General features: G+C 37.0%; 5 protein-coding genes across 16 annotated transcripts; all 5 read right to left on the bottom strand.

Moving 5' to 3' along the window:
- Nucleotides 1-509: 509 nt before the first annotated feature.
- On the bottom strand, nucleotides 510-9957 carry LOC307149130 (RING finger protein 122). Of its 12 annotated transcripts, XM_079855223.1 has the most exons (9): nucleotides 5585-6096; nucleotides 5107-5209; nucleotides 4947-5022; nucleotides 3622-3755; nucleotides 2730-2886; nucleotides 2369-2411; nucleotides 2210-2251; nucleotides 1888-1970; nucleotides 511-1519 (listed from the first exon to the last, which is right to left on the bottom strand). In XM_079855223.1, exons 5-9 carry the CDS (start codon nucleotides 2837-2839, stop codon nucleotides 1399-1401), a joined length of 399 nt encoding a protein of 132 aa, XP_079711349.1. In that variant the 5' UTR covers nucleotides 2840-2886; nucleotides 3622-3755; nucleotides 4947-5022; nucleotides 5107-5209; nucleotides 5585-6096; the 3' UTR covers nucleotides 511-1398. The 12 variants fall into 12 exon arrangements, with proteins under 12 accessions (XP_079711346.1, XP_079711349.1, XP_079711348.1 ...); XM_079855222.1 differs by lacking the exon at nucleotides 5107-5209 and having other exon boundaries at nucleotides 4947-5058; XM_079855227.1 differs by having other exon boundaries at nucleotides 4947-5209.
- Nucleotides 8041-9830, bottom strand: calhm2.1 (calcium homeostasis modulator family member 2, tandem duplicate 1). Its single transcript, XM_079855208.1, has 3 exons — nucleotides 9568-9830; nucleotides 8919-9537; nucleotides 8041-8800 (listed from the first exon to the last, which is right to left on the bottom strand). The coding sequence occupies exons 2-3, from the start codon at nucleotides 9462-9464 to the stop codon at nucleotides 8417-8419; spliced, it is 930 nt and encodes a 309-aa protein (XP_079711334.1). The 5' UTR covers nucleotides 9465-9537; nucleotides 9568-9830; the 3' UTR covers nucleotides 8041-8416.
- Nucleotides 9958-12418: 2461 nt separating the features above from the next.
- Nucleotides 12419-13542, bottom strand: LOC307149811 (calcium homeostasis modulator protein 2-like; the record flags this gene model as incomplete). The annotated part of the gene is made up of 2 exons (XM_079856377.1): nucleotides 12419-12905; nucleotides 12997-13542. The coding sequence occupies 2 exons, from the start codon at nucleotides 13540-13542 to the stop codon at nucleotides 12522-12524; spliced, it is 930 nt and encodes a 309-aa protein (XP_079712503.1). The 3' UTR covers nucleotides 12419-12521.
- A 1864-nt stretch (nucleotides 13543-15406) lies between these two features.
- Nucleotides 15407-22433, bottom strand: calhm1a (calcium homeostasis modulator 1a; the record flags this gene model as incomplete). Its single annotated transcript, XM_079855206.1, has 2 exons — nucleotides 15407-15907; nucleotides 21885-22433. 2 exons carry the CDS (start codon nucleotides 22431-22433, stop codon nucleotides 15407-15409), a joined length of 1050 nt encoding a protein of 349 aa, XP_079711332.1.
- A 973-nt stretch (nucleotides 22434-23406) lies between these two features.
- On the bottom strand, nucleotides 23407-25657 carry calhm3 (calcium homeostasis modulator 3; the record flags this gene model as incomplete). The annotated part of the gene is made up of 4 exons (XM_079856378.1): nucleotides 25596-25657; nucleotides 24430-24578; nucleotides 24089-24344; nucleotides 23407-23859 (listed from the first exon to the last, which is right to left on the bottom strand). The coding sequence occupies exons 1-4, from the start codon at nucleotides 25623-25625 to the stop codon at nucleotides 23407-23409; spliced, it is 888 nt and encodes a 295-aa protein (XP_079712504.1). The 5' UTR covers nucleotides 25626-25657.
- Nucleotides 25658-25725: the final 68 nt, after the last annotated feature.

The following is a 25725-nucleotide window of genomic DNA, read 5'->3' on the forward strand; positions in this document are numbered from 1 at the left end:
AGGTTGGGTTATTTTTTAACCCAGCAGTTTTTAGAGTGTACAATGTGTGTCGAGAGTGCGTGACAAAAGACTGAAATGAGTGACTGTCACGCTCAATGCGTGACACTTGAGAGCCCTGCAACAACACGGGTCATTGCAAAGGGTTATCTTAAGTCTAGCATGTTTTCTTCTGGATACTGTAGTATAGATTGTTGTATTTAAGCACTAATGTTTAAAAGTTTGCATAAGATTTTTGTAAAAGGAGTCTCTTATGCTCACTAAGGCTGCATTTATTTGATCAAAATACAGTAAAAACAGGAATATTGTGAAATATTATTAAAATTTAAAATAACTGTTTTCTATTTTAATATATTTAAAATGTTAATTTATTTAGCTGCATTTTCAGTATACGTTACTTCGTCTTCAGTGTCACATCCTTTAGAAATCATTCTAATATTCTGATTTACTGCTCACAAAATATCTATATTTTTTTTAGTATCCATCTTGAAAACAGTTGTGCAGAATATTTTTGTGCAAACAGCATTTATTTGAAACAGAAATATTTTATATCCATCCTTTTATGCATCCTTGCTGAATTAAAGTAAAGTATCTGACAGCTATATATACACAATTCATTTGCAGATTTTTTGTAACAATGGGATTAATCATTGGTGTTCCAAAATAACAGGTTTCTATTTATGAAAACTTACACTTAAACTTTACATGATTTTTTATAGAAATGAATAAACACAAAAATTGGTTCCATCACAAAAACTTTACATTTTATTGAGAGCCATATATAGTACAAAACATCCACCTTAAATAACTTAAATTAGGCCAAATTCCATCCAAATCTGAGGGTTCCAGATTACAGCATGGGTTCTCACCAAGACCATGAGCTCCCTTTAGCACTCAGAACACTCAGAAACACATTTACGAGTGTCAAATGTTAAAATATTGGCAAGAGTAAAAACCAATGAGCTCACAGATCCTTAAGGTCAGGACTCGGGCCACTGAGCAGCTCCTAACTTTGGATTCTGTAACTGGGCATTCCTAAACTTGACTCTTTATGGTAGTAATAGTGAGTCTCTCTTAGACGGGGAATACTGTATGATTGCACATATTGCACAGTGTCAACTCAGACCTCATGTTTTGTGCATCTCCCCTGGTTTGAATATTCTTCTTTGTCTGTTTGGAGTCCACAAGGCATCGATTTATCTTGCTGCAAGCTACAGTACATTATGACCAAGAACACGGCACATCAGTTCAGTTCCACTGGGAAATGGTGATTGGTGGACAGGGGCGGTGGATGTATATTTGGGACTAGTCCACCCGCTCCAGTAGTGTGGTGATTTTTAATGCTGTTCTTAGGTGTGTGTGAGAGCCTGCCTATCTCTGAGCAGTGATGTCCCTCTTCGGTCACACCTCCAGGGGGTTCTGGGGCCCCTCGGCCCCCTGCAGAGGGTCTGGCTGGAGCCTGCAGATGGGCTTGTTGCACATGGGGCAGACGCTGCGAATTTCCAGCCACTTCACCAGACACCTGAGCAGGAGACAAGGTGAAAAGAGGAGAAACGAGTCTGTAATGCATCAGCTATCTATAGACTCAAGCGCTGTTATGCATCACAAGATGACAGGCTGAAACTGCAGAATGTCTTTGAGAAACAACAAACAGTCTGACAGGTGTTCCTCAAGGCAATGCCTTGACAGCTTAATTTGAGGTTCCAACATATTTACATTCTTGTATTAGCCAATATTCTGTGTGTCATGAATTTATGGCATGCTTTAATGTTTTTGAAGAAATGCGTTGTTTTAATCAATCAGTGTTTTAAAATATGGCATCCTAATGCATTATTTACTGGAAACATAATGAGAAAGGTTGGAAAGTGACAAGATGGTGAGAGATCTTACTTCTTGTGAAACGCATGAGCACAAGGGCAAACCCCTAGTTCATCCCGGCTCCGAAACTCTTCCAGGCAAACCGCACAGGTCTGCTGCAAAATGAAAGATGATAAATGAAAAAAAAAAAAAAAACAGAAACAGCCAGAGGCTTTATATTTATATGTTATGATTTCTATGCATTTAAACAATTGGAATCAGCTCGGACATTCTGCCTAAAATCTCCTTTAGTGTTCCACTGAAGAAAACAATAACAAAACATACAGGTTTGGAATGACATGAGGGTGATAAAATGATTAAGTGAACTTAAGGTATTGGTTTGACAGGTACTTACTCCAAGAAGACTCAATTTTTTCCCTGGACCTTTTAGAACGACCTGTAAAAAAAATAATGTAAATAATGTAAATAATATATAATGTCTATCGTACATGTATATATTACATAATAACATACAAAACTCACTGCATACTACCTCATAAAGGAAAGAAATTACCTCATTATATCCATATTGTTCTTGTGCGCCTTGTCGTCTCAGTCTGTGAATATACATAACAAGTATATGTTTTTACCTGTATCTGCAATCGTTCCGTACTGCAGTTTCTGCACTGTATTATAATTGTATCATTGACTTGTATTACATTTTTTCGTTCTTTATTATGCCTATGGAAAGGACTAAGAGTTACCATTTTGAACTAAATAAAATGTGCTACACTTGCCTTATGATGCTTAATACAGCTATGACCCAATTCTTTTAGAATTTTATGTCATTTTATAGCAATTCCATTGTAGCAACTACGAACTTCATTGCACCCACAACAATTAAAATGGATTATTTATTTATTTACTAAGTGTACCTGAACAGGTAGCAACAGAAGATCATGCTCAACATGAAGACGAAGAGGCCTATCCCAAGAATGATGACATAGACATTAATTGGGAGACGACCGGTAATGTCTGTGGTCATTTTGCAGAACTTGTCTGTAATCTGTTAGTCTGCGTCACATAGGCATGCTGCAAGAGACAAAACAAAACCATGTTTTGGTTAAAAATTGTTAGAGTTTATGGTGAGAGTCATGGGAGCTCACAGCTCAGGACTGCTTATAGCATTCATTTTTGCACATCCTATTTTTTATTAGTAAAATGAATACACAATTCAAATGTGATAAAAGCACAGACATGGATTTGATCACCCATCTTTCATGAATCTGTTATGTGAGTGGGTCGCATATTTCTTTCTGTCAGACCCTTGAAAGGCAACACACATCACTGTGATTCTCATGTGTGCTCTTCTCAGTGGCCCCTGCATGCATATTGCATACTGTGAGCCTGCGGACTGTCCTCGTGTTTCTCAACTCCATGTAACACTGCTCTCATTGTAGGACCTTGCTGAGCAGCATGAACTTTTCACTGTAATACATCTTTAAAAAAAAACACAAGAGATGTCACAGTGGTGCCGGATGATGTGTTCAACAGCCAAGCGCAATCGTTTTTGTTTTAAAGTTCTTTATTTAGGTTACCGTATAGTTTTTATAGATCTCTGTCCCTCAAAACGTATGAGGGTAAAATCCAACTTGGTTTTTCAAATCACAGCAAAATACTTTGAAATATTATTAATGCTACAGATTAATGTGCACATTCAAACTTTTACAGAATTTACAGAGTGTGATGCAGCCATTACACCATTAATCTTTGTCTTCGTTGTGATGGAAAACACTTCTCAAAATGAAAAGTGAGCCATTTATTTACTTAAGTCTTGTAGAAGTCATCCAAAAGTCCTTGTTGCACCATGTTGACTTTCAGGGTTCAAGCCATTTCATCACACACTGGAGAATTTCCAGAGCAGTGAACATTGTTCAGACAACAATGGTTTAACCTATATCCTGAGGCAACACATGTAAATAGAAACACAAACACATTCAGCTGATGTTACAAGGCTTTTAGTTGTATTTTGGGAGTAAAATGGTCATCTCTTAATCCAAAATGATTCAGTTGTCTTTATAATTTGATAGATTTAATATTGCCCTGGGCTTTCTGACAAAGTAGTGTTTTCTTTAGCATGACGGTTAATGTTTTAAAACTGCCATAGACCAAAACACTGTTAACATAAAGAATAGACATGCACACTGCTTGTGGATGAAACAAAAGCAGACAAGAAATGCTCCATTGTGCTGAAGCGCCTAGACAGTAAATGAAAATGCTGTAGTTGTGCTTGGCTATAAATATTATACTGTATATGCTCTTTAAATTGGTTTTATATAGTGCACTTTTCATAAAGAAGATGCCAGCGTTCCTTTTTGCAAATTTTTACTTTATGAGTCGACTACAACTTTCAAATGCTTCAGAAAAAGAAGAAGAAGAAATAAATGCTGCTCGAGGACCAGTAGTTCCTAATGGGGAGACAATGTAATATAAACAGGTTAACAATGATTTAACAGTAGAGTTATTAATTCTGTTTTTCAGCATTTCAAGCCCTTTAAATGCAAGTAATGATTTTAGTTCCCTTCATTTAAACATTAAACTATTATTTTTTTTGTATACAGATTTGCATTTTCAAAGGAGAGAGCATTTGGCAACGAGAGTGAAGCCTGGCCAATTGTCTGTGCATAAAGACAAACACTAGTGGTGCACCCTTTCTGCCATAAAGCCACCATCTGGCCTATCTATGAGGGGTTGAGGGGGAGGCAAGAGATGTGAAGGCCTCACCAACCCAGGCAGGAAGCACCATTTGGGGGAAAACAATAATAACTGACCTCGGGTTGAATGCTGCCAAACAACCACACAATGTTGTGTCTCTCACAACAGTCAGACACAAAATGTGTCTCTCTAGGCTGCGCTCGAGTTCAGGTCATGGAAAAAAGTGTGCCAAACAGGAGAAAGGTAAAAAGGCTTGGGTTTTCAGGTGAAGGAGGGGGTGGTAGTAATTTAAGAAGCATTTTAGTTAAACATTGATAGAAAGCCAGTGGGAGGGTCGGTGGCTCTGTGCATAACACATGGTGAGTGAGCTGTCCAGATTATGTAGCCACTAGAAATGAAGGGAAGAGAAGGAGGAGGGGGTTATGATTCATACTCACCGTTACACCACTGGATAGGTGCTAGATTGCTCCACAATACCAAAAGATCCAGCAACTTGTGTCCAAGGAGACAGAGCTGAAATCGGGCAAAAGGAGTGGGCCGATCCCCTCACTCGAAACCAGATGAATAATACAAGTTTTACACTTCCAAAACTCTTACCACAAAAACACAGCTTTGAATCTTCAGCGCCTCTGGTTAACACATTATGATCACCCAGCAGCTCTTCACTGGGATATGGAGGGAGGCAGGGCGACTCTGTTTTCTTTGTGTTGAAACATTTACAAAGACAAGTCAGTCATTGTTGAGACCTGTGTCAACACGGGCACAGATATCAACACCTACTCCTCGGTATCTACAATGTTTTGTTCAACCACAGGCAAGTTAAAAGAAAACCAAGAGTTCTTTTTTCCAGCATCAGGATCCAAAATCAAGCGGCAGCACAGAATATGTCAAAATCTGCAATGTGTTTTTCACATCAACAATGGATCACCATCTATGTCCGCTTGACATGAAGTTGTTGTCACTGCCTTTTTAAAATTTTTACCTCTCTGTAGAGTCACGATAACAAAGCAGTGAGAGAGAAAATGTACATTACATATTTCTTTGTCTATCTTCAAAACACTGTCACAAAGCTCACCCCTTCCTCTGCTGCCGTCAGCCACTCTCCTTTAGTCTTCTCGCTCTAGATTGTCGCCCTCACGTTACAATCAACCGTTTTCCCCGTAACAAAGAAAGAGGAAGAGCAGTGGCATACAGCCCTCAGAGCCAGAGCTTGTGAGTGCAGCCCATTCAATGCTGTGTCTTCCTCACACCATCTGGTCTGGCTTCTCCGCTGCAAATACACAAAGGATATAATGCATTTTCCAGACAAAGTGATGAGATTCCTGTGCGTTTCCTGTCGCCTTTTCCAGCAGCCCTGCCTCCACGTAATGGTGCCGATGACTTCTCTCCTGCTCAGTTTGTAAACAGATCTCTGCTCATGTGATTCGTTGTCTGGATCACAGCTCTCTTTTCACCCGCCCCCTCCTCGCTCTCCCCTTCTCCTTTTCTATCCTTTGCTCTCTCTCTCTTCCTCCTACTTCTCTCCAGCTGAAGGCTATTAGGAGGTGACAGTGGCCAGGCGAGCGAGCAGGCAGGCCGAGTCAGATTTTCTCTGATGAGTCTGTGTAAGACAGGGCTGGGAGGAGAATGAGGGTTAATTCACTTTGCTTGATTGGCAGGCACAAAAACAGCAAGAGACAACACAGTAAAAACAGTGAGAGAGTGACGCAAAAGGGTGAATAGAATAGAATAGAATAGAATAGAATAGAATAGAATAGAATAGAATCTGGGGATATTCGGAGCAACCCTACCATAAAGCAAAAAAAAAGAAAAAATGAGCATGTGACAGAAGCAGTGACGCCAGTGATTTTGTCACAGCAAAAAATAAACAAACAAAAATACAGCTAATTACTCAGTTTTGTTCATGTAGCAAAAGGAAATATGCAACTAGTGATTCCTGTTGCACAATATCAGTGTGTATTGATAAAATGTTACACTTCCCTTTTTGCTAAATCTCCCTGCAGAAATATTTCAAGGTAAGCAATTGATAACATTTGTGACATAATGTTGAAATTAAATTAAATACATTCTTATCAATAATTCTTAATTATTCTTAAAATTCCTAAATTTGAATATTATTTGTGCTTTAAGGATTATTGAAATTATTTGTGTTCCAGTTTGTTGTGGTCCATCGCGTTAGTGTATGGCACTGCGTTACCATGGAAAAATAGGATATAACATTACACCAAAAAGCAACAAATCCTTGTTACACTATAACCGAGTTACCATGCATATTGTTTCCATCTTCTGGCTATACTATTGAAACAGTGAGCATTTTCAGTATTTACAAATGTGATCCATTCACTTCCATTGTCTTCTCTGAGCAAATGATGTAGTCACATGACCTTTTTGATGCACATTTGAGAATTTAATTGTTATTGCTTCCAGTGGATGTAAACCCTGATGAATGTGAGCTACCAAATCTTTCTCTTAGCCAGTTAACCCTCAGTTAACTGGGCATATGATCAGATATGTGATATCATGAAAAGATCCACTTCATTTAATCAACAACCCCATGGAATTCCACAGGGATTTGTACTTTTGGATCTGTACTGACCACTTTTATTCTCTGTACACCATGCATCGCCTCTAATGACTTCTATTATCAATTTTATTCAAATGATACTCAATGAATTCTCTCTTTTTCCACCCTTTGACAACCCTTACAAATCACTGCATGCTTGGCAATCATCTCTGCCTGGATGAACACCCATCACCTGAAGCTGAATGATCAAAAACCAAGCTGTTGCTCCTTCAAGCCAAGAAGGATCCTTGCCAAGAAGACCTTATCATTTCAATAGACAACTCAACCATCTCACCCACACAGAAAGCAAAAAAAAAACAAAAAAAATTGCCTCTCACTGGACAATGACTTGTCAATTGCAACCCACTTACTAACCACAGTTATACCATGCAGATTTCCTGCAGAACATTTGCCAGACTGTAGTATGCACTAGACTGCTCTTGTCTCAACTACTGCAACTCCTGGCCAGCAATGTGTGTGCAATCAAACCTCTGCAGCTCATGCAGAATGCTGCAGCCCAAATGATATTCAGCCTTCCCAAGTACTCCCTAGCTAATCAAGTTTAAAGTACTGTGATAGCATTCAAGGCAGTTCGTTTTTCTGAATTTTAATAACCTAAAGAACCTTTTTCCACTACAAAGAACCTTTTGTGCAATGATGGTACTAGGTACTCCATAACCACAGATCCCAATAAAGAAACATTTTTTAAGAGTGTAGGTAGTATAGTATCTCCATTAAATGTAGTAGATTTATGTGCAGCACTTGTTTATTTGTACAGGAAGCACTTCATTAGCATTACAGATTGCACGCTTGCCATCTGTTGATCTCAGTGGTCTCATATGTGATGCTAACCACTTTTGTAGGTCATTCTGCATAAAAGCATCTGCTAAAAGTCTTAAATGTATATAAATTACATTTTTTTATGTCAGTGTTAGTTAAAATGATAAGGTGTTCCGTTGTACTGCTAAAGATGTTATATTATTCATTCATTAGATACTAATTTGTCAGATGCACTTTATTGCTTAGCAAAGGATAACAAGAGGTCATCTCAACCTGAGAGTACATCATGTATAAAACAGACGCTAAATAGTAAATATATATGAAAATATAACCTTTTGACCTGCCAATCGCCTATCTACAAAGCTAAAAAATATCATGTGCATTAAAAAAACATTAAAAAATGAAAAATCTGAATTACAGCCTTCAATGACATATTAAAATGATACCCAAGCATGTTTACCATGCAAAAAAAAAAAAAAAAAAAAAAAAAAAAAAATTCAGAATGTATAAAATGGCCACTGAAGACAGAATTAAGCACCCAACTTATTACCCCCACAATCTTTTTCAATCGCTGAGCTCCTTTGTATACATGTCCCATTTGTTCAAGCGGCTGTACAGGGGAGTGTCATTGATCTCTCTGTACATGTAAACTCCAGTGATGCGGTTCCACTCCATTCTGGGTATGACACTCTTGATTCCCTGACAGTTTGCAAGAAGCTCCTTCTCCTCATTTTCTAAGACTGCAAAGCCAAAGAAGCTCTTGACACATTCAACTGCATTGTATTTAGCATGCACTTCAGCTGTACGCTTGAAAAGAGCTTGTTCGCTGGAACGATACTGGGACCAGTACGCCTCCTGCTGGTAACCAAGGGTTGAGCAGCAGTGTTTTAGACAGAGGAGCAGAAAGACAGCAAGGGAGATGATTCCCACCAGCAACCAGCCCAACAGCTAGATGAATAAATGAGAAAAAAAGAGGTTATATATCATACAGAAGACATTTTTCATGAATTTAGAAGTATTAATTCAATTAAGGATGATAAAAAGACTATGTTAAAGTGGTAAGTACCTGGGATTCATACTGAAGCTGGCGTTCAATCACTCTTGAGTAGTTCATATATGGAGCAGGTACATCCTTACATGGAAACCGGGCCATGATTTCTGGAATCTTTGTAGTAGGAGGGAAATTATCCAAAGAAGAGGGGTCTACAAACTCACTGAGAGCACAGACATATGCCTCCCCTCTCAGGAGAGAAACAACAGACCAAGTGATGGGGGCAACGACTGCTCTGCCCACAATGGAGCCCAAAAGAGCAAAAGCAGCAGTCACCGATAGTTTCTGGCATTTTCTGGTGCGACACTCTGACACAACGTCCCAAGTATTTTGATTGAGCGTCAAGCCAATCACAAAAAAAGCCAGAGCTGGTACACCAATGGCAGCCAGACCGTACAGATAATTTTTCTTTGGTGAACATGGACAGTTAAATGCAAAAATATTGTATGCTGTCTGACTGGCCACTGTCCCTAAACCTATCAGACCATTGAAGATCATGACATCCTTGCTCCTAAAGAAGAGTGCAATAAATTTGAAGTTTTCTGAGATGAGAGAAGCCATCTTCTCCTGATTTTCTCAATGTTAATTAATGGCGATTAAACAAAGTCTTTCAGAGAGTCTTTGTAAATGAAACCTGAAACACTGGCGGATGAGTAAATTAAACCTGAAACACTGGCGGATGAGTAAATGAGTTATTTTTTGTTATCCGACACCATCATACAAGAAAGCAGAAACAGTATTAAAAAAAAACAGAGAAATATGCATGTGTACAATTCAGGTTATTATGAGATACACATTCAATTCAAAGACTGATTTCATGGAGAAAAGCTCTTCGAACAAATTTTCTTTGGGCAAGTCTCAGCGTGACTCTTTGAGCCAAAATTAGTAACTGAAAACCATACAGAAACAGAAAGACTTACATTCCATTGCAACGAGGTACAAATGGTCTTGCTGAACATCCATAAAGTTTTACAAATATGTACAACCAAATGCAGACAGCAAAAGAAGTCTTTAAAACAAAAGAGATTTCTGTAGGTAGCTTGTGTTGTTTGGAAGTAGTGAAATCCCTCCTTCGCTCTGTCTGTTGTGTGCAGTAGTGAATCATCAGCAGGAACTACATCTGGTTCCAGCCCCAGTGGAAAGTATGAGCATTTAACCAAAACAGGCTGGGCAAAAATCAAAAAAACCTCCTCACATCCAGCAATACAAGTCATTAAGTCAGCTAGGGAGATTTCCCTCCTTCCTTTTTATACATCTTTAGATGGGTTATTCTTTCCTTTTCTGATGAGATTGTGTTGGTATTACATTAATAGTTTGTTATAAAAGCCTAACGATCTCTTTATGAACTTTTTGAAGCATCAAAGTGGTAGTTGCGTAGCTGCCAATGGAGGGACAGTATTCTCTTAGATTTCATCAAAAATATCTTCATTTGCATTCTGAAGATGAACAAAAGTCTTACAGGTTTGGAACGACATGAGGTTGTGTAATTAATGACAGAATTTAATTTTTTGGGTACTAACCCTTTAACAACTGCTTCCCATGGACTGTGAACGCGCAAACAGATTCCCTGTTGCCAACTAATTTTCAGGCGAAGTTGCTACAAACAGGTCGATTTGTTGCTAAAAGTCGCAAAATTATGTTGTGATGTCATTGCAAGTGCATCAATATGCACATCATTCAAAGTGCATCATTCAATTTTTTTTTACTATCACATATTTTTATTTGTGCAAATAATATAAATATACAATATAAAAACATAAAAATATAAAACATCCTGCCTGTTTGCAGAAGCTAGTTAAATCGCTGTGCTAAAAAAAAATGCTAAATGGCATCACTGAACAGATTCAGAAAACCCCAAAAGCATTCTGATTGGCTAAAAATGTAATCTAAACCGCATGTTTGTTTAACTGTTTGCAGACAGGGCTGTTTCAAAGATCGATGTGATCATTTTCTACATAGCAATCCATTAAAAACAAATCGAGTGCCTACTGCTATCGCACTTCATTCAGTAGACTATACATAAAACATGAAATGACTCTGGAGTAGTGTCTCACTCACAGCTGTGTTCTCAAGGAAGCGCTTATCAGAGCAGCTGTCAGTGAGCAACCACTGGTAATCCAAGCTGATTTAAAACAGCACAATTGCAAGTAGGCATATATGCTACTGTTTTAATATAGTTCAATAAACAATATAGTTGATATATACAGTTAAAAACTATTGTTAACATTGAGCAGCTTACCTTTCATTTCAGACAAAACTTGGCAAGTTGTTTTCTTCCGCCAAACAAAATAGTTCCAATTAAAAGAAAGACAGATGCCGATGGTCTGACTTTCTAAGATTCCACTGTCCTGTCCTCTGCACAATTAACGTTCTCTTCTCTGGAATGTCACAAACACAGGCAAGTGGGGTGACACAAACAATGAAAAGTTCTTATTGTGTTGATGGACGCGCCTGAGCTGTCCGGTGTGCCCAGCCAGTCACTTCACAAGATGTTTCAGCATCAGCATGACGGTACCTTCTAATAATACTGGTTTCAGACAGGCCTCCAAGGCACCAACGTCACATCTAAAGTACATCTAGGTGAGTTAGTAAATTATTTGGTGTCACCCAAATTATTATATTTTTAGATTTGAAATTAACCAACAGAAAAAGGCAGAAAAAATATATATTTTTAAATTACTTTTTTTTTTTATCTAAATATAGTATAGCCTAAATATAAACATATGAATACTAATTAAAACATATATTTTATATCTAAAACTACACAAATAATATATATATATATATATATATATATATATATATATATATATATATATATATATATATATATATATATATATATATATATTATTTAAAAAAAAAAATGTATTAAATGTGCATTATAATGGACAGTGGGTCTCAATGTAAGCAAAGCAGATGTTGTACACTACTGTAAAACTGGATTACAGTAATTATCCTCCTGCAAATCTTCACTGAGATTATGCCTGACAAAATATCCATTTGACAATTTAAAACAGCAATGTCAGGAGGTCATCTCAGCAATAGGCTATGTTTTGACATTCAACTTGGTGTCTCTTTTAGGGAATAGTTATGGGTTGATTCACATTAGTAAAAAGCCTAAGCTGATTACTTAAAGGTTGTAAATTTTGATCCAACAGCCATCATCATTGCAGTTTTAAACAAGGGACACAGTCCCTAGAGCATTGTCCAGCGATATATATTATTATTTTCTTTGCTTTCTATTAAGTTTTAATAATTTTTACATTGTAATTATAATCATTTAGGTTCTGCTTCCAACAATCAAACTAAATAAAACAATACTAGCACAGTATTTAGTCTACGAATATTAAATTATTTTTTTTTTATCAGAAAATTACTTGATTTCTTACAAAATAACAATTTTGCACTAGAAATAAAAATAATTATTTTTTTATAAAACTTTTGAATTTTGTTAAGTGAACCATTCCTTGCATTTTAAAAATTTCCTTTATGGCACACATAATTCTTGGGTGTTTCTTAATACCAAAGGTATTACTTTTTAGGTGTGTAGTATTATTCATCAGACACTAATTTGTCATAGGTAAAGAATAAAATGTCCATTTCTTTGTCAAGTACTTAACAGTCATTCTCATTTATGTACATGGCCCATTTGTTCAAGCGGCTGTACAGGGGAGTGTCATCCTTTTCTCTGTACATGTAAACTCCAGTGATGCGGTTCCACTCCAATCTGGGAATGACACTCTTGATTCCCTTGCAGTTTGCTAGAAGCTCCTTCTCCTGATTTTCCAAGGCCACAAAGCCAAAAAAATTCTTGACATTTTCAGCCGCATTGTATTTAGCATGTACTTCAGCTGTACGCTTGAAAAGAGCTTGTTCGCTGGAACGATACTGGGACCAGTACGCCTCCTGATGATAGCCAAGAGTAGAGAAGCAATTTTTCAGACAGAGGAGCAGAAAGACAGAGAGCGAGATGATTCCTACTAGCAACCAGCCCAACAGCTAGATGAAGAAGAGAAAAAAATTAGGTTGAACATACAAGAAGTGTCCATGCAATTAAGGACATTGACAACAAAAGTGATAAGAAGCCTACCTGGGATTCATACTTTAACTGGCGTTCAACTTCTCCTGAGTAGTTCATAAATGGAGCAGGTACATCCTTACATGGAAACCGGGCCATGATTTCTGGACCAAGTGTATTTGAAGAGAAATTATCCAAAGAAGAGGGGTCTACAAACTCACTGAAAGCACAGACATACGCCACCCCTCTCAGGAGGGAAATAACAGACCAAGTGATGGGGGCAACGACTGCTCTGCCCACAGTGGAGCCCAAAAGAGCAAAAGCAGCAGTCACCGATAGTTTCTGGCATTTTCTGGTGCGACACTCTGACACAACATCCCAAGTATTTTGATTCAGCATTACCCCAATGACAAAGAAAGCCAGGGCCGGTACACCAATGGCAGCTAGGCCGTATAGGTAATTCTTCTTTGGTGAACATGGACAGTCAAAAGCTAAGGTGTTGTATGCTGTCTGACCGACCACCGTTCCTAAACCTATGAGACCATTGAAGACCATAGCATCCTTACTCTTGATGTACAGTGCAATAAAGTTGATGTATTCTGAGAAAAGCACAGACATCTTCACTTGATATAAGCTTGCTTTTCTTTTTCACTTTCTTTCCGCCAATGGTGATTGTTGTGTCTGTAAATAAAACCTAAAACCCTGACAAAGACAGATGAAGAAGGCAAACAGAAACAGCTTTATTATACAAATACTTCCTAGAGAAATGTAGTCATAGAGTAACAATATGCATTTAATTCATATAAAAGCAATTAATTGGGAAAAGTTTCCCCAAGCCTTAATGTGCCACTTAAATAAGTTATTGAAAGCCGAAAATCAACTGAAAAATCTAATAATCTCTGAAATAAAGACTTACATTCCAGAGCCAGGAGGTACAAATTGTCTTGCTGAACATCCACAAAGTTTTGAAATCATGTACAACCAGAAACAGATTGAAAAAGATGCTTTTAAAACAACAACGACAACAACAAAAATATCTATGTAGCTCTATTTGTTGTGGTAAAGAAGTGAGATCCTTCCCTCCTCCATCTGTTGTGTATATATAGCAGTGAATCACCAAGAGCAATTACAATCTGGTTTCAGCATTAATGGAACTAAAATAGGATGGGCTAAAGTAATTGAGAAAGATCAGACATGCACAAAAAACAACAACATTCATTTCTCTTTAACTGCCATCCAATGTATTGTTCAAAATTACTCCTGAGACCCAGTAGAAATGGTTATGGCAGTGGTTCCCAAGTTCCAGAATTCATTTTTTGACACTCCTTTTGCAGGTCTTGGAGTTAAACTAGGTGTGTTTAACAATTCCTTTAAAGACAGTGGTTTTGACCCTAAGGCCCCACATTATCCATAACAATATTGAAGTTCACCCCTCCCCTTTTTTGATGAACAGAAATTAGTAATGACCATAGATTAAGATAAGCCACTAATTATAATTGAAAAAATAAAATAATTACATTTTAGAATTCCAGAATTTTAGGGGTGAATTAAATAAAAACTACCTTGATTTTTACTTGTTTTACCTTATTCTAAAGCTAATTTTGTCTTATTTTAAATCATTTTAATTAATCTAGAGTGTAAGTCTAAAGGTAAGAGATCTCAAACCAAAACTGGACCAATCAGCTGTGAGCAAAGTGACATGTCTGATGCAATTAAGTAACTTATCCACTGCTTGAGTTGACAGAGAAAGTTGATGAACAGCACCATGGTACCAACAAGGACTGTTTGAATTGGTTTGGTTTTGTCAACTCTAAACTAGTAACCCTGAGTTTGTTTAACTGCCATCATGTTACGGGCCCCAGGTGGTGTAAACTCAAGAGTTACGAATCCAGTTAGACAATTGCAACCAAACAGCAATGATTTTCAATAGTGAAGCCTCCAAGGATGCAATCTCTGATAGGATTTAATGTTTAGGATGTGATATCTGTTGGTTTTGTGAGGAACATAATTTAGGACGTGGTACTTTGATCACTTAGAAGCCATCGAAATTTGCTATTAGTGGGCGAGGCTAAATACCAGAAAAAATAACCAGCTGCTGATAAGTCCTTGAGGTATAACTGACCGATTAGATAGACAAACTCCTCCCGAATTTAAATGTAGTTATAACTTAAATTTAGTAAGACTTAATTTGATGCATAAGAAACTAAACGGAGATAAAAAGGTGTCATATTCATCATTAACATCGTCATCATCACTCTATTATTATTATATTGGTCACACCTTTAACACGTTACTATTATTTATGCTCTCATTTATTTATGGTAACACACAACATATAGTAGATCGACTGAAGTCTCTGGAGGATATAAAATAGGAAGTTACATGCAATAAATAAAAATGAGATAGGAAAACAGGACTCTTGACAGTGAGTACTGCTAAAGCACTTCATTCAATTCTTCATAAGTAAGATTAAAACATTAAGTCAGACTTTGGAGTAGTATGCCACAGCTGTTTTCTTCATAGGTTTCTGAGTCTGGCACTCATCAGAAAAGCTGTGAGTATCCAAGCGTGCATGTCCATTCATATCTTCAGCACGTTTATTCACGAGTAGTGGAGGTTTACATATATGCCAGTTCCACAGGACTTTATTCATGTCGTCTTCTTTACGGATCCCAAGGAGCTTCTCCTCGTCACTCTTCTGTTTTTCCCCATCATCATCTTTATTACCTTTCCCTTTCTTTATGGGTGTGGAAAGTTGTGGAACAATTTCACCACTGATGCTCTCGAAGTATTGCTGTATGCAGACCTTAGCGAAGGTCTTGGCGTGCTCTTTGCACATTTCATCAAATAGTTTGCGCTCTGTATCAATGTAGTGTGACCAATATTTGGTTTTCAGAAAAGCGGCTTGAGTGAAACAAGGTCTTATTGCTCTTATCAAGAAGGCTAGTATAGTTATTATCATTAAAAAGGTCCATCCACAGGCCTAAAAAAAAAAGAAAAGAAAAACATTACAACAGATTAATGCATTTTATACAGTAGCCACCATTTGAACAAATTGTATTTCATACATCATTGCTACCATGAGGTCCTAATTATTCTTGGGCATGTTTTAATAACCTCTTGTGTAACTGTGAAAATGTCTGATTTAAATCATGAAAATAAATTTGGTAACACTTTACAATAATGTTCATTAGTTAACATTACCTAGATTAACATGAACTAAGAATGAACAATATTTCTTCAGCATTTATTAATTAAGTTAATATTCATTTCAACATTTACTAATAGCTACATTATTCAAATTAAAGGTTGTATTTGTTAACATTAGTTAATACACTGTGAACTAACATGAACAAACAATGAGCAGCTGGATTTTTATTAAATAACATTAACAAAGATTATGTTAGTTAACACATTAACTAATGTTAACTAATGAACCTTGTTGTAAAGTGTTAAATTCTAGTAATAATCTCTATTCAAATAGTTTTGTCTTTTCTCTAGGTGCATGTTTGACATTAAAACTTATGAGATGGCGATTTCATATGATTTCTAGAAGGAAAAAAACCATGAAGCTCCACCCCTAACCCCACCCATATATGTACCTTTGAGGGACTAATATGTACTGCCACAGCGACAGCTTTTGTACCTTTTTTTCTGAGAGTGAACACACAAATCAACTCAAATCAATGCCAACTAGTCTCTCCCTATGGAGGATCCCTCTACCACTCTACAGATAAGGCGTTGTCGGGAAATTCGTTTCGCGTTCCTACCCCAAAGCAACAAAATAAAATAAAATTCTTTATCAAAATTTATAAGGAAAGACAAGTACTTTGTTTAGGCTTGGCTTGTAGGGAATTCCAAACCTGCGTATTTTCAAATGCACATAACTATAGAACCAATTCTAAATGCGCATGTGAACGCCATCAGCGTTTCTCACAGGTTCGCGTTTAAAGTCTGTGTAGAGGGAATGGTGTCGTCTTAGCGGCCCCTAATTTAATAACAAATGATCGTTGCGACGGAAGCAAATCAATCAAAACTAACTTTAGATGGAAAATAACTTAACTCTGCTATAAAGCCAAAACAATCTCTGTTACCTTAAATTATACGCTTATCTCTGTGAAGCTGCTTTGAAACAATCTACGTTGTTAAAAGCGCTATAAATGAAGATGACTTGACTTGACTTGACTTGAAAAAATCTAATCAGCCAATCACATGGCAGTAACTCAATGCATTTAGGCATGTAGACATGATCAAGACGATCTTCTGAAGTACAAACTAGCCTCAGAATGGGAAAACATTCGGAGGCTTTCCCATTCTGAGGCTTTTCCCAGAAAGAAAGGTTATTTAAATGACTTTGAACGTGGCATGGTTGTTGCCAGACAGGCTGGTCTGAGTATTTCAGAAACTGCTGATCTAGCCTACTGGGATTTTCATGCACAAGGTTTACAGAGAATGGTCAGAAAAAGAGAAATGATCCAGTGAGTGGCAGTTCTGTGGGCACAAATGCTTTGTTGATGCAAGAGGAAAGAGGAGAATGGTCAGACTGGTTCGAGCTGATAGAAAAGTAACAGTAACTCAAATATCGTTTTAACTGAGGTCTGCAGAAGAACATCTCTGAACGCGAACACCTCGAACCTTAAAGCAGATGGGCTACAGCAGCAGAAGACCACACCGGGTGCTTCTCCTGTCAGCTAAAGACAGGAAACTGAGGATACAATTCACACAGGCTCACCAAAATTGGACAATAGAAGATTGAAAAAATGTTGCCTGTCTGAGTCTCGATTTCTGCTGCAACATTCAGATGGTAGGGTCAGAATTTGGCGTAAACAACATGAAAGCATGGATCTATCCTGCCTTGTATCAGCGGTTTAGGCTGCTGGTGATGGTGTAAGGATGTGGGGGATATTTTCTTGGCACACTTTGAGCCCCTTGGTTTTTCAGCATGGTATGACTGTTGAAAGAGAGATGGCTGAGATACATTACAAAAGAGAAAAGGTCTGAGGAATATCACTGGAAAAGAAGGGTTACGATCAGGCAAGAGCTTTAGGACCCGTGTAAACATTAGAAAAGTTTTACAGCTGGAGAGACCAAGCGGGAAGGCCTGAAAACGGATGCCTAGTTGCATTGTTTCTGCACTATATGTGTGAGTAAATTTGGTTTTGAGTGCATGCTGCTGCCGATTAACATCGAACTCTTGCTTGTGTACTGTATGCTTACTGCACATTTAAGGCAGTTCTGAAGGCAAAAGGGGGTCCAATCCAGTTCTAGCAAGGTGTACCTAATAAAGTGGCCGGTGAGTGTGCACACACACACACACACACACACACAGGGGCGTAATTTGTGGGGGGGGTTGGGGGGAGATAACCCCCCCAATATTTAAATCTATACATTACAACCCCCCCAATATTTATACCATGATCACATGAAAAATATGCAGACCCAAACTTCAACCCCCCCAATGTTCAAACCAAATCTACGCCCTTGCACACACACACACACACATACATACATACATACATACATACACACACACACATATATATATATATATATATATTGTGTGTGTATAATACAAATTTTATATATCATATACCGGTATATGTCACTGAGTGTGTGTGTGTGTGTGCGTGTGTGTGTGTGTGTCTATGTACATGTCTATGTCTATGTCTATAAGTACACAGTAAACACACACACACAGACACACAGACATTTATATAATATATCAATTTAATAATAGCCTTTATACACACACATATATTGTAAACAAACTTTTAAGTTAGATGCAATTAATCGATTTGACAGCACTATATAATATAGGCCTATAAGTTTACAGATATATTAGGCCTATATATATATATATATATACACTACCGTTCAAAAGTTTGGGGTCAGTGAGGTTTTTAATGTTTTTAAAAGAAGTCTCTTCTGCTCACCAAGGCTGCATTTATTTGATTAAAATACAAACAAAAACAGTAATATTGTGAAATATGATTCCAATTTAAAACAGCTGTTTTCTATGTGAATATACAAGAGTAATTTATTCCTGTGATCAAAGCTGAATTTTCAGCATCATTACTTCAGTCTTCAGTGTCACATGATCCTTCAGAAATCATTCTAATATGATGATTTGATGCTCAAGAAACATTTATGATTATTATCAATGTTGAAAACAGTTATTTACATTTTTATTTCATGATGCTATGATGAATAGAAAGTTCAAAAGAACAGCATTTATCTGAAATCTAAAGCTTTTGTAACATTAAACACTACCCTTCAAAAGTTTGGAGGTTTTATTTTTGGGGGAAAGAAATAAAATAAATCAGTACTTTTATTCATCAAGGATGAGTTAAACTGATCAAAAGTTACAGTAAAGACATTTATAATGTTAGAAAATATTCTATTTTAAATAAATGCTGTTCTTTTGAACTTTCTATTCATAAAACATTTTTGAAAAAAAATTGTACACAACTGTTTTCAACATTGATAATAATGAATGTTTCTTGAGCATCAAATCATCATATTGGAATGATTTCTGAAGGATCATGTGACACTGAAGACTGGAGTAATGATGCTGAAAATTCAGCTTTGATCACAGGAATAAATTACAGTTTAAAATATATTAAAATAGAAAACAGTAATTTTAAATTGTCATAATATTTCACAATATTACTGTTTTTTTTTTATTGTTTTTTAGCAAATAAATGCAGAAGAAAATTGATGAGCAGAAGATACTTCTTTTAAAAACATTAAAAAATCTTAATCATCCCAAACTTTTGAACGGTAGTGTATGTATATATATATATATATATATATATATATATATATATATTGTTGAGCATCACAAAATAGAAGTGGCTGTAAGAAAATAGCTAAAAAATTGAAAATCCCCATTTTGACCATCAATATATATATATATATATATATATATATATATATATATATATATATACAGTCGTGCTCAGAATTAATCATACCCCTGGTAAATATGATCAAAAATGGCTGTAAAAAATAAATCTGCATCGTTTATCCTTTTGATCTTTCTTTCAAAAAATTGCCAAAATCCTAACCTTTCATTGAAGTAAAAGAATTGAAAGTGGGGGGGAAATCACATTATGAAATAAATGTTTTTCTCCAAAACACGTTGGCCACAATTATTAAATACCTTTTTGCAATCTCCTTTTGGCAAGATACCAGCTCTGAGTCTTCTTCTATAATGCCTGATGAGTTTGGAGAACACCTGACAAGAGATCAGAGACCATTCCTCCATACAGAATCTCTCCAGATCCTTCAGATTCCCAGATCCATGTTGGTGCTTCTTCTCTTCAGTTCACTCCACTCATCAGGTCAGGGAACTGGGACGGTCATGGCAGAAACTTCATTTTGTGCTCCCTAACACATTTTTGTGTTGATTTTGATGTTTGTTTTGGATCGTTGTCCTGATGGAAGATCCAACCACGGCCCATTATAAGATTTCTAACAGAAGCCATCAGGTTTTGATTTTTTATCTGTTGATATTTGATAGAATCCACGATGCCATGTATCTGAATAAGATGTCCAGGACCTCCAGCAGAAAAATATTCCCACAACATTAAAAGATCCAATGGTATATTAAATTATACACGTGGGGTACTTTTTATCCTTGTGTGCACCAAACCCATCTAGCGTGTTTGCTGCCAAAAAGCTCTTTTTTTAGTTTCATCTGACCACAGAACCCTGTGCTGTTTGAAGTTCCAGTCGTGTCTGACAACTGAATATGCTGGAGTTTCTTTTTGGATGAGCGAGGAGGATTTTTCTTGGAAACCTCCCAAACAACATGTGGGGATGTAGGGGTTGTTTGATTTTTTTTTAATAGGCTTTCTGACCCCAAGACACAACTAATCTCTGTAATTCTCCATCTGTGATTATTGAAGAGTCTTTGGCCACTCGAACTTTCCTCCTCGTCGTGCATTAAGACAATATAGACACACGTCCTCTTCCTGGCAGATTCGTAACATCTTTAGTTGATTAGAACTTCTTAATTATTGCCCTGATGGTCAAAATGGGGATTTTCAATTTTTTAGCTATTTTCTTACAGCCAGTTTCTATTTTGTGAAGCTCAACAATCTTTTGCTGCACATCAGAACTATATTCTTTGGTTTTACTCATTGTGATGGATGATTCAGGGAATTTGGCCTTTGTGTTTCCTCATATTTAAACTCCTGTGAAACTAGAAGTCATAGCTGGACAATTTCATGTTCCTAGTCCCCCTGGTGTGCTAAAAAAGGTAAATATTAATGGGAATATACTTCAGAGATATTTTATTCATAAAAAATTCTAGGGGTATGAATAATTGTGGCCAACGTGTTTTGGAGAAAAACACTTATTTCATAATGTGATTTCCCCCCCACTTTCAATTCTTTACATCAATGAAAGGTTAGATTTTTGCCAATTTTTTTAATGAAAGATCAAAAGGATAAACGATGCAGATTTATTTTTTACAGCCATTTTTGATCATATTTACCAGGGGTATGATTAATTCTGAGCACGACTGTATATATATATATATATAGTATGTATTTTTTTTTTTCCGTCAATATTTTGTCATTCCCAATGCTTAATAGGATTGATGTTCTTTCCCTCAACAAAAACACATAACACAGTCTTGCACACTTGTCTTTTGTCGGATTTTTAAAAGCCATATTGGAAATATATATATAGCCTATAGAGAGAGAGAGAGAGAGAGAGAGAGAGAGAGAGAGAGAGAGAGAGAGAGAGAGAGAGAGTGAGGGGGGGGGGGGGGGGGGTATTTGGGTGGGCACTATGCACTCTCGCGCTGCATAATTATCATTATATCAATTCATTACCCTGCTACCGTCTTTCAAAATTATAAATGTGAAACATTACTTTACCCAGCGTTAATTGTAATAGGTAAAAGTGAGCCTATTTTGAAAACCCCATTTAGACATTAAGTTGAGCATTACCTGTGAAAAACAGCGAATATACCTAGTGGCCGCATCTCTGGAGATAATATCATGCCCATCAAATACGTCTTGGCATGGAATCCTTGCTTGTAATTTCTGAAGTTCATTTTTTGATAAGCTTTTATAGGTCTCGTTGAGGAACTCGGATAAATCCGATGTGGCACTGAAAGCGCACAAAAAGCTCTTGCCATCCATTAAAGTTACGGCTATCCATACAACTGGAGCGATGAGAGCGCGCTGCGTCATGGAGCTGAACATGTAGCGCAAAACCGCTGGATCTTTTCTGCGCTTGCCCATCGGTCGCTTCCATTCTTCAGTTAACACTGATATGTTGTTGTTAAGTACATATCCAAGTAAAAAGAACCATATTGGTGGCACGATTAGAATTCCGATTCCATACGCATAATTGTAGGCTGGAAGGCAAGGGCATGTAAACTCAAAAGAGGAATACATTTGAGCACTTGCCAGAGCCATGATCCCACAGATGCCATTCATAAAGGACTCTTGGTTGGCTTGCAAAAACTGGACCATAATCCGAAACTTATCCATTTTCAGAAAGGGAGTTCACCTTTTAGAGCAAAATATTAGAGCAAAGTTTATAGTACAGCTAATTAATAAATAATAAATTGTATTTAAATAATCAAAGACTTACTCTATCTTGTCAAGAGAGAAAAGAAAGCAAGACTGCTGGAGCAGAGATAAGTCCTATGTGATGAAAGGTTCACCTGGTGAACTTAAAGCATCGATACCCATGAGTGACAGGCCACTCCTTTAGAAGTTCTATAGATGGGTGTGATTTTCATTCTCACATTGTCCAGTCAGTGTTAAAATAGTTTCCTGTATGTCAACCATACATAACTAAAGGGCAAAATAGATCTCACTGAAAATGTGTACTGAAGGCAAAAGTACATTAAGACATGTACTATACAATATACAAATACAAAATCTGGTGACAGTGGTTTGTCACACAGCTAAGATGATAAACATACTTTTATTAATATATATTAATTTTATTGATAGATACACATATACAATACATACAGACATATACATAAACATTACACATATTTTTTCAGGTGTTGCCAAGGTTCCGCAGTCATTTGCATCCAAGCCATATCCATGAGGTTGTTGTGTAATGTGTGTGGAAAGAGAAATGCAAAATTACACAAACTAAATCCCAGCATATTCAAATGCTTCATATTCAGATGCAAGCTCTTGAAGGAGGTTAAAACAAGGCTTTCTGAATTGACAATAATCTGACAGTAGCATTACAATTAAACAAAAATTTTGGATTCTAAATTCATATGCAGATGAAACATTCATTGATGAATACAGTACAATAACATATGCATCAGCATGCAAGCTTTTGCCTCTGAATTAACAATAATCAGTTATTTAGTCCTCAATTTATTACAATTTTGGGATTCATCAACATTTTTCATTACCTTTATTAACGTCACTTATTTGCATGAATCCTTACTTAAGAGGTCTGTTCTTAAGTACTGATCTGTTTTTTTCAGTTTTACACATCAGAGAATATCGCCTTTCCATTGTGATCTTCCCAAGTGATACATACTTTGGGCTTATAGGCCATCTTGGTCACATCCAGTTCTGGTTTGCACTCGTACCAGGTTTGCAGCAAATGATCCACCTGATCTTGCCTGGTAATACCATGCAGACGCTCCTCTTCTTCCTCTTCATATTCATTACGGATTGTGCTGGGTCTGAGTGCACTTGAGAGGGGCATTCTCACGGTCACATCTTCTCGCATGCTCTCAAAGAACTGAACGACGCATTTTCTGGCAAAATCTCTGGCATGAAGGACACAGGTCTCATCGAAGAGCTTCTGTTCAACGTCCAGGTAATTGCTCCAGTAACGAGTCTGCAGAAAAGTGGCGTGATTGAAGCAAGGCTTGATGACGCGACCCACTGCACCCAAAAAAATGAAGATGAGGAGTATTGACCAGCCTATTGCCTTGGAAAAGAAGATAAATTGTCAAGAAGAATAGATGAGTCATGTGGTTATGCAAAAGTATGAAAAGACTTTAACCACCTACAGATTTGCTAAAGGTCTGTTCCTGTCAACTTTGTACAGCTCAATCTTTTCAGCTATCAAGTCAAAAATGACATTGACATCACAGTTCATTGACTAAAGATGCATGTAAGCATGTAAAAAATGTGCAAAAAAGTGATAACACACTTACTTGAGAGTAACAACGCACATAGCGTGATATAGCTTTCCGAAAACTGCTGTTTTTGAAGATGATATCTTCTTTGCAAGGCACCTTAGCCATGATCTTGATTAGTTCTAGGCCGGTGCTGTTAGGTATTCCTGTAAAATATTTAGGGTCTACGTTCATACTAAATGCACAGATGAAACATTTTCCATCCAAGAGAGTCATCAAAATCCAGACCATGGGGGCCAGAAGGGCCCGTTGCATCATTGATGACAGCAGAAATCTGGGAGAAGGATAATAGTTCATATTTTTGTATTATCAATATTAATATTATTTGGTCAAATAATATTGTTTAGCTTCAAACTCACTTTACCACTGCCGGATTTTTTGTCCTGTTGCCCAGGGGTCTGACCCACTCTTCCATCAGCACCCCTGTATGGCGATTAACTAAAACTCCCAAAAGGAATAATATAATTGGGGGGACGAACATGACCCCCATCGCGTACATCTTATTGTACTGCGGTAAACAGGGGCAGTTGAAATCAAAACTTGTATACAACTTGACGCTTATCAGTGACAATATTATACAGATACCATTGGAGATGGACTCCGAATTTGACTGGAAATATTGTAAAACCAACTTTAAACGATCCATTAATTACAGTTTACGTTATATTAGAGGCTGTCAAAGGTAGAGGCTACTTATCTGACAATGACCGCCAAATACGCTGTTCTGCAATGTGCGCTGTTCAAGTCACAAAAACGCAAAAAAGACCAACGAAAATTATATATTATTATCTGGATCACGTGAAAAACAAAATGATTCACAATTATTTAACGCATCTCGCGATCTCTGCGTGCTGAAGTGCGATGAGATCACAAGTAAGGCGCGCGCGCACCTGTAAGCTCCCTTTGGTCACACCCAAATGTGCGCATGCCAGAAATACCTGCCTTTAAAACTGCTTTAAACGGGATTGCTTTTCTTTGTTGTTTAATTGAACGCCATTTCAAGGGTCGTGTGAGGAAATATTTAATATTTATAGTCATGTTTATATTTATTTATTTTTTTAAAGAGAGAAAGAGGCTGGATGGATATTTTTCTCATAGCATGCACCCTTAGAAAAATAACATCGAAGATAAAATTCTAAATCATTACCAATGGATTATTGCAGTGGTGGTTATTTGACAGAAACTCTCATATCTAAACATTATTGTAGGTAGCTTTTTTTTACAGTCTATGGTAGGTAACGTTAGGTGTGTATTGTCTCTAAGCTACTGAACTTTGGTGAGGCAGCGACCTCGTGTGGGCATATTTGTCCTCCGTCTTTAGTAGGCTAGTCTGCGCAGCCGCACATCTTTCAAAAGAGCTGAAATTTTTTCGTTAACAACGTAAATGCCTTGTCGAAAAAACAAATTTGAAATATATACATGTGCAATTTATTTTTGCAACTGCATGTAGCCTACATCCTCAATGAATACAGCCACGTATAATATTATTTAAGTAGGCCTACTATTAAAGTAAGTATAAACTCACGTCTAGAAAAAGCTTAAATGTTTTCACCATCCCGGAGGATGGCGTGTGTGCTTGCGTGCTTGTGTTACATGCTACGTTGACTCAAGAACAGGGCTGACCCACGTGCTTTTTATAGAGGAGCGTAAACGGC

The sequence above is a fragment of the Squalius cephalus genome (genome assembly GCF_949319135.1).
Source record: "Squalius cephalus genome assembly, chromosome: 21".
NCBI lineage: Eukaryota > Metazoa > Chordata > Actinopteri > Cypriniformes > Leuciscidae > Squalius > Squalius cephalus.